Source organism: Sipha flava, unplaced genomic scaffold, assembly GCF_003268045.1.
Source record: "Sipha flava isolate LNK unplaced genomic scaffold, YSA_version1 476_pilon_pilon, whole genome shotgun sequence".
Classification (NCBI taxonomy): domain Eukaryota; kingdom Metazoa; phylum Arthropoda; class Insecta; order Hemiptera; family Aphididae; genus Sipha; species Sipha flava.
The window spans coordinates 3,553-12,429 of NW_020273268.1; the positions used below are offsets into that span (position 1 = coordinate 3,553).

Genomic DNA, 8,877 nt, shown 5'->3' on the forward strand with positions numbered 1-8,877 from the left:
GGTAATTTTATTTTTATCTAATAGGTATAATACAATACACTTGAGTTATTTCAATGACACCATAATTTTATTTATATTTCAGTGATTCAGTTTTATGTAAGTATTATATGTATATTTTTAAAATAATTTTACGTTTTATTATGTAAAACTTAGTTTTCTTCAATGCTTGTTTACTATCCATAACAACGGAACTAAAGGTGTAACTACATAATCAATATTTTCATTTTAAAATAAACTAGTTTATGTTCACTATTTTATTTTAAAATAAAAACAACATTTTTTATGTAAATATTCCTATAAGCCAATTCAATTAATATTAAAGAACGACTAAATGGAAATCGTTTACGTAGGTGATCGAAATTCGAAAAATCGTGCACTTTTAATATCAAACGAAGAATGGAAGAGATTAGGAAAAATTTTAACAAAAAAATTAGACGAAGTAGATGCGATAGACGCTAGCAAGCGATTAAAAGAAAAGCGGCGTGAAATATCAAAAAAAATGGTGGAAGGATGGGACAACACAAAACTGGTTAGTAAGATAAAATTAGCATTACATTAATAATAAATGCATGTACTTTAAATTACGTTAACTTATGTATAGAACAAAACTAAAAAACTTTTGGAACAAAAACGAAAAGCGCTTTCAGAGTTGGAAGCCCAACGACAGCAAAGAGATAAGGAGATGAAACATGAAGCAATAGAAACAAGGAACAAAATTATCGAAAAAGCAAAAAAACAGAAATTTGAAGAAAGAGACGCAGTCAAAGCATTTAACAGAGCTCTTCAAAATTCCGAAGTATTAACGAGTAACGATAATAGATTTTTGTTACCTACCTACCATTTAAATGAAAATAACATTTTATTTTACTGTTTAATATGTAACTCTATTTTAAGGTATTTAAAGAAAGAGCAATTCAAATTAATTTTAATAAGTCTGAAAGAAAAAAGAGGATAGATAATGATCTTATGATTGCTCAAAAACAAAACAGAGAAGCAGAACAGTATATAAGAGATCAGATAAATGAAAAAGATAAAAATAAACAAATAAAAAAGGATAGTGCCAAAATATTATTAAAAGAGTAATGGTTGAACTCGAACATTTAAGTCCTGTTCTGATAGATGGATTGATTTCAGGTTAAAAGATCGTGAGAAAAAGAGACACGAAGAAGAACTTACTTTGCATAAATTAGGTAAAGAAAAATTGCAAGAAATCGCTAGAGAAATCGAAGAAATTCGTAATAAGAATATAGTCGATGTTAGTATAATGTAATAATAATTATTTATTAACTGTTGAATATTAAACTGTTGCAATTAAGGTTCAAATAGCAAAAGAAAAATTGCAGAAAGATATAGAGGATAATCGAGAGTTAATAAGCATTAATAACAAGATGAAGCAAATAGAAGAAGATGAAGAAGAAATGGTGACTGCAATTATGGCAGAAACAAAAAAAATATTGGCTAGAAAGAGGATACAAAAAGAAATAGAAGTAATATGATTTAATTAAAATTTCAGAATATAGGTAAATCGTTTAGTTATTAATTATTAATTACTTTATACCTTTGGGATAGCTGACGGAAGTGAAACAATTAGCATTGGAAGAAATGAGAATGAGAGTAGCTGCTTTGCCTATGAAGGATAAAGGATGGGCCGAGTCTGATGTACGAAGTGCCATCGAAAAGCAGGAACAAAGGTTATATAAAATAGTATTGTAATAAGCTATTGATTTTATAATAATATTTATTTATTCATTAACACCAGCAAGTAATAAAGTATAGATATTATTGATATTAAAAAAATCAATGGTTATGTATTTAAATTGTTTAACATTTGTTATGCATGTGTACAGATATCAAAATGGACGGCTTGAAAAAAAGGAGATAGCCAAAAAGAAAATAGAACATGATCAAAGTGGCAAGAAATTGTGGGAGGAAGAAATATCCAGAAGACGAGAACAGTTATTCCAGGACAGTGGACGGGAAATGGAAAGACGTGAACGAGAAAGAAGGTTGTTAGTAGAGTATGGGGAATTGCATAAGTTTACACAAATAAAAAATGCCAATGAGATCCGAAAAAATCTTGATAAACAATGTGTAAGTAAAAAAAAAAAACCAATAAACTGCACTATAATAATTAAAGACCGGATTTTGCATAAAATGCACGTTGTTATTTTCAACATTATATACATGCAGTTAATGAGTGTCCACAAATCTTTACTTGATTGATTAAATATCAAAATTGTATACTGCATATTTTCACATATTCTGCATATTTTTGTATATTTTAACAAAAAAAACCGTACAAATATTCACTTATAACAATCCAAAAAGATGTTAAGTAAAAATTTATATGTAGGTAACGTGTAGGTTACTAAACTTCCATAGGCTGATTGTACAAGTTTTATAGTGGAGACGTGGTTTTACCTATTTTATCTAACGTTGTTGATAAAATACCCAAAACAACATAAATAGGTATATTATCATATTACAATTACTGCTACATTATACAATTGTTGGTAAGAATTACGTTGGCCAAGTTAACATATCAACGCTGAGCGTCCCCATTGGGTACACATGTATGGCTTTTTTTACAAGTTTGGAAAAATTTTTATTGATATTTTTCATGTATTATTATTACATGAGTTTGTATGTTATTTCCACTCCATTTTGATATAATATTTAGCAGTTAATTCGTAAATAGTGTCTATTCACAGTATATTATTTCAAACAAGATTTTAAAATAAGCGATTTTTTTTAATTTTCTGGTATTCAACTACAGTAAGTATAAACTATTATTATTTATAAATTGATGATAAAATATTTACATCTTATATGTTCTTACAAACATTTATTTGGATATTTTTTTCAATTTGTTATTTCTATAATTTCTATAATTTAACAAATCACATTTCTGTATTGCATATATGCATCTTACTTTTTGTTTTTGTAAATTTTAGTAAAATTATAAAATAATTATCACTGCAAAATTAAAATAATATATATAAAATTTATTAAAAATTGAAATTTTATTTTACATTTTTTTCTTGCATATTTTCAATTTTTTTAGTGCATTTTTTATAATTTAAAATGCATATAAATCCGGTCTTTAATAATATGTATAACCATTATGATGTAAAAAAAAAATGTGCAAAATAAAGAACTGATTACTCTAAATCAGGGGTCTCCAATCTACAAAATAAATTTTTAATTATAAAAATAAAAGTAAACATACATTGTTCAAAAATCTAAATAAAAATCATCTATTCTTAAATTGAATTACTCACTACCTCTTTATGGCCCATAATGCTTAAGCATATTTTAAATTTAGTCAACTATAAAAAAAAAAGGTTGGAGACCAGTGCTCTAAATGATTGATTTCTTAATATTCAATTGTTAAAAGTAATTTAACCATAAATTACCAAGATTAGTATCTTTCTGAATTTTGTTTTTTTGGGGGAGTAGAACGATAAAAAGTTAGCACTGATGGCAGATAGACAAGCTGATATTAATCGTTACAAAGCATTTGAACAGCAGTGGCATGAAGAAGACAAGGAATTTTTAGCTTATACAGAAAACATGATTGAGTTAAAGAAACAGGCTGGGAATCCAACAGTACCACTTCTCAAAACAGTGAATGTAAATATTAGTTACAAAGTAGAAATATGATTAAAAAAATGAATGAAACAAATTATTTTAATTTTAGAATTATCTCAAAACCAACAATTTGAAAATGGATTCAAACAATAAGGTCATTAAGAAAGAGCCAAAAGGCCCAATTTATACATCAAGAATTATACATCAAACTAATTAAATTTTTTTTTAAAAATTTATTTTGAGTAAAAATTATAAAATACATATAAATATATTAAAATAAGGCACATATTTCTAGTCTTTTCATTAAAAATGTATAGTAAATTAATTATTGAAAATATCACAATAAATGACATAAGTTGTTAAATATAAAAATTGTATACTAAATACTTACATGATATGTATAAAAAGAATTTGTACTATATAAAAAAAGTTAAAAAAAATTATGAAATTATATAAATCTACAAACTATCACGGCACCTAAAAGGGAATTCATTATGTTTATAAACTTATTAACATTTAATCCATGGCATTTTTCTTGGTAAGCTGTAATGTGTTTGATCGAGTTGAGATTGTGTGAGATCAAATTGAGAATGTACATGTTTCATAGTAATCATTCTCATACGTTGTACAGCTATTAGACAAATAGCTACAGTCCTAAAAAAAAACGATATTACGTACAAATATATTAAAAAGTTGATCAAATTTACTTGAACTTAGATATCTTTCTCTTCGCACAAATTCTTTGCATCATTGTTTTGACAATACTATTATCCAATTCAGGCCATTCTTGAATTATAAACCTGAGTAATTTGTCTTTTCCTCTTGCCAACTTCACCAGATACATCTTTTGCCAAACTAATGAATGGTAAAGTGTCTCAATTCGTGTTAAGTTGTGATTACAAATTATTGGCCAACGGTTTTTCCCCTACAGCGATATAGATTTAAAATAATATCTTAATAAAATAGACTGATTTATAAAATATTACCTTTTCCAATTCTAATATTTTTTTACTTAAATCATGATTGCAAATTTTTAAATCAGAAATTTCTTTTTTTAATTCATCCTAAAAATTATATACAAATCAAGTTTATGGCTTATAAATAATTCAACCATTTTTACCCTTATATTACAAAGATCAATGTTTTCTTTCACAATATCTTTAAAATTCTGTTTAGTTAACATAGTTTTTATTTCTTCAAGATGGGCCCTGCATTTATTGTACTTTTCACGAGTTTCTGTTAGATTTTTATTAAGTGACGCATTTTCAGTTTCCAAATTTAACTTCATTATTAACAAAAAATAATTTATATAAATAAATATAAAAATATGAATAACATGTAAACAAATAACTCATACTATTAATTTCAAATTTTTTTGTTCTAAATCTACTGGTGTAATAATGTCTTGAATATCATCCTTCAATCTGTTTTTATAGTGATCACTTAACATAAGCTTATTTTGAAGTTCTGTGATTTTATTTTTTAAATGACCGCATTCAGAATCTAACGTTTCAAACTAAGCATAATGTTTAAAAACAATTGTCATAAAATAATATAGTTAATTAGAAACTTTGTTTTTTACTTTATTTTTTATTTCAAGGTTTTCATTAAGTAATCCATTATATTTATTCTGCCACTCAAATATATTTTTTTTTGCATCCTCTAATTTCAATTCCAAATTGTCCTAAAATTATAACATTTTCTATATTAATATTTAAAATATTGTGTTTAAAACAAACATACACATACAGATTTAAACGTATAAATATTTTATGAGATTTTAACTGTGATATAAAATAAGTAGGAATGATTGAGAATTTCTACAACCTTCTCCATCACAGATCCTTCGAGCTGTAACCACAGTCTCCCTAAACCACCACCGCAGCCCATGATTATGTAATTATCAGTTTTGATAATAATCGATATCAGTTATGATAATACTAAATATGATTTTACCCGACGATGTTTTTATTTAATACATATTATAGCGCATTTAAAAAAACAACAAATAATATAATTAAAATATTTAAAATAATTATTCATGCTAAGAGCCATTCGTATAATAACTGATATCAATAGTGATTATACTAAATGCATGAGTTTATATTTTTTTGTCTGATGACACACATCCATTTCACGTAATATGCAGCGAGGCGTTAAATGTATATGAACAACCACTATACTGACGAATAACATAATTCAACTGTGTGTTTAAACTTTAAACAGAGTGACTTTATGACAACAATTATAAAAGTTATAATCCCATAAAATATTAATTTTAAGTAGTATTATCAGTTTTTCTTCAAAAAAACTATAATTGTGTTTATCTATTATGAAATTAAAGAAGATAAAATAAAGGACAGACATATAAAATAAGATTTTGTAAGAGCATATATACATATAACATACATACACATACACCCCAACATATAAGAATAAATAATATTGAAGGTAATATATTAAAATTTAATTTTGGGTTATGAAAATAAGCTATAGTTAAATTATTAAATATATATTTTATAGTGCCAAGAAAGTTGAAAAAACAATTGTAACATACAAATTCAGAATTTAATGATGAACCATGTATAGCTAAATTAAATGTTTTAAAACAATAAAATTAATTTAAGCCTGAATTGAGAGATGTCTAAAAGAATATATTATTGATTTGCTATAATCATTCAAATATTTCTTAATTTAAATATTTTAAAATACTTACATTCCTTTCAGAAACTAAATTTACACCGTCAGTTATTTGTTGTTTTTTAATAATATAGTTTTTTAGAACTTCATAATCATTTATTATTTCCAGATATTTTTGATTTTTGATTTTAAGTTCATTTTGTAACTCAACAACCTATAAAATAAAAAAATTGAATTTGTAAAAATTGTAGGGATAGGTTATATTCTACTTTAAGTTCCAATAATCTTCTATCTTCCTCAGCTTTAGCTTGTTGACTTTTTACAATAGTTTCAACATTACTTAATTGACACTGAAATTCCTCAATGATTTTATTTTTATTTTCTAATTGTTCCTGAAAGAAATAATAAATATTTTAAATTTAAAATCTGAAGTATTTAGTCATAAAGTACCAATAAAACAGATATTCTATTTTTAGAAGTCTCAAATTCAGCTATTTGATTATATGCTTCAATTAGTTTTTGATCAGTTTCTTCTTTGATGTCTAAAATTCTTGTTAATTCTTTATCTAAAATTTCATTTGTATTCAATAATTTTTTTAAATCATTTTCAAGTTTCTAGAGAAAGCGAGAATGTACAGTTATTATTAGTAGAAATTAATTAATAATAAATTATTCCATAGAATTACCTCCACAAGATCATCATTAACTCTATGAAGTTCTTTGGCTTGAAAGATTTCAATCTTATTTTCTAATACTTTAATATAATTTTCTAATTTGGTTAAAGTTAATTCCAATTTTGTATTATTATCTGATTGTTCTTGTATCCTATGCCTACAAAAATAGTTATAAAAATTGTAATTATAATTTATGAAAATAAAAATAAAATAATTTTCCATTATGGTCATACATATAGTCAGCTATTTTTTCTTCTTGAAATTTTTTTATAGTATTTAAAAGCTCTATTTCAGCATCTTTATCCAAGATATCTCTTTGCTGATCTGAATTAATTTTACGTTCATATTCAAGTTCATTTTCAAGAGCTTTTATATTATTTTTAAGCTAAAATCAGTAAATATTAAAATGTAAATGGAAATAAATAAAAATAATGTAGTTCTCTTACTGGGATAGAAATGGTATTTTCTGAATCAAAATCTGAAAAGGTGTATGTAACTTCAACTATAATAAGATTTAAAAAAAAAATGTATATAGAACTATAAATTTACTTTATAAATAACTATAATTAACTTACATTCTTTATTTTCTTGTATTCCAGATATTAATTGATGTTGTTCAGAAGCTTGATTAGTCAATTCTCCAATGGTTTTCAATAGCTCCATGTTAGTTTGGTGTTTTTTATTTTGTTCTTCATTTAACAAATTTCTGTAACCATTAAGCTCATTTATATGTAATTCTTCATTTCTTTTTAATTCATTCTTTAAACGATCTTTATCTAATTTTAGATTCTTAATATTGTCCATCAAAGTTAAATTGTTGGATTTTAATTGGTCATATTCATTCTTTAACTCTTCTAATTTTTCAGCCACTTCCACTTTAAACTTTTCGGTATTTAACAGTTCATTTTTTAATGTCCAATTATCATGCTCTAAAGATTTTAATTCTTCTAAGTCTTTTTGATTTTTTTTTAAGTGATCACGTTCATTAATAAGTTCTTCATTAATCTTTTCTAAACATTTGATTTTCTCTGATTGTATATTATTACAATCCTTGAATTCAGAAATTTTTTTTTCTAAATTATTTTTCATATATTCTAATGGTTGTATTTCAGCTCTTAATTTTACTCCTAAAGTTTCAAGTTCATTTAGAGTTTCTTGTTTATTTTCAAGTTGTGTTACTACATCATTTAACTTCTCAGTTAAAATCATTTCATTTTCAATTAGAGCACGGTTGTGGCTTTCTAGAGCAAGTTTTTCGACATTTAATATTTTTGTAATTTCTTTAAATTCTGCAAGTTGTTGATCCATACGTTCTGCATCCTTTTCCATTATTTTAATCAAAGAATTTTTTTCTTCTAGTTCCAGCTTGATGTTTGCTAATGCTGACTTCAACTCCTCCTAATTAAATATATAATTTTAAATAAATATAATTAATGTAAATATAAAATATTTATCTTACACTCATTGAATTTTGCAAATTTCTATTATCCTTAGTCAATGGAGAGGGAAGACTCAAATTCAACATTGATGGCTCATGAACAGAATTATCTTGATTATGATAAGACATTTGTAATGAAGCTAAAGTATTTGATTCATTTTGAATTGCTCTACGCATTTGTTCATTTTCACTTATATGTGTATCTGCCATAATACTTTTGGAAACACTGCAATTTTTTTTACCTCCAAAATGTAGGCTCTATAATAATGAATCAATTCATAAACTTAATACAAGCGTAATATGTTTATAAGCCACATACCATTTCTTTATTTTGTGAGTTAAGTTGAGTAGACAATTCTTCTATTTGAGATATTTTGTTGGATAACTCAACCTGAATAAAATAATTAAAAAAAACCATTTTTATTAATAATATTTCATTAAACAGAAAAAATAATAATGTTTACTTGTAAATTTATGTTCTCTTCAGCAATTTGTACAACTTTAGACTCAAGATTATTAACCTTATTAGGATCA

The 8,877-nt window shown here is 24.8% G+C and overlaps 2 protein-coding genes across 2 annotated transcripts; one reads left to right on the forward strand and one right to left on the reverse strand.

Annotated features, from left to right (window-relative positions):
* The first annotated feature begins 267 nt into the window (after positions 1–267).
* On the forward strand, positions 268–3,867 carry LOC112689848 (vicilin-like seed storage protein At2g18540). The gene is made up of 9 exons (XM_025563720.1): positions 268–529; positions 602–796; positions 895–1,079; positions 1,135–1,255; positions 1,317–1,487; positions 1,570–1,691; positions 1,848–2,091; positions 3,460–3,633; positions 3,701–3,867. Exons 1-9 carry the CDS (start codon positions 332–334, stop codon positions 3,806–3,808), a joined length of 1,518 nt encoding a protein of 505 aa, XP_025419505.1. The 5' UTR covers positions 268–331; the 3' UTR covers positions 3,809–3,867.
* A 109-nt stretch (positions 3,868–3,976) lies between these two features.
* LOC112689847 (kinesin-related protein 4-like) lies at positions 3,977–8,876 on the reverse strand (the record flags this gene model as incomplete). Its single annotated transcript, XM_025563719.1, has 16 exons — positions 3,977–4,245; positions 4,299–4,516; positions 4,578–4,655; positions 4,712–4,873; positions 4,949–5,107; positions 5,174–5,275; positions 6,308–6,445; positions 6,501–6,623; positions 6,682–6,846; positions 6,918–7,062; positions 7,139–7,290; positions 7,352–7,407; positions 7,481–8,303; positions 8,365–8,601; positions 8,663–8,734; positions 8,808–8,876. Coding segments are annotated over 16 exons (2,844 nt in total), but the record flags the coding sequence as incomplete, so codon positions are not given.
* Between the last annotated feature and the right edge of the window lies 1 nt (position 8,877).

Bases quoted from the DNA above. Each gene is read 5' to 3' on its own strand.
- LOC112689848 (XM_025563720.1), top strand. From the start codon at position 332: ATGGAAATCGTTTACGTAGGTGATCGAAATTCGAAAAATCGTGCACTT. The intron at 530-601 runs GTTAGTAAGATA...ACTTATGTATAG, and splicing joins GATGGGACAACACAAAACTG to AACAAAACTAAAAAACTTTT. The intron at 1,692-1,847 runs GTTATATAAAAT...GCATGTGTACAG, and splicing joins ATCGAAAAGCAGGAACAAAG to ATATCAAAATGGACGGCTTG.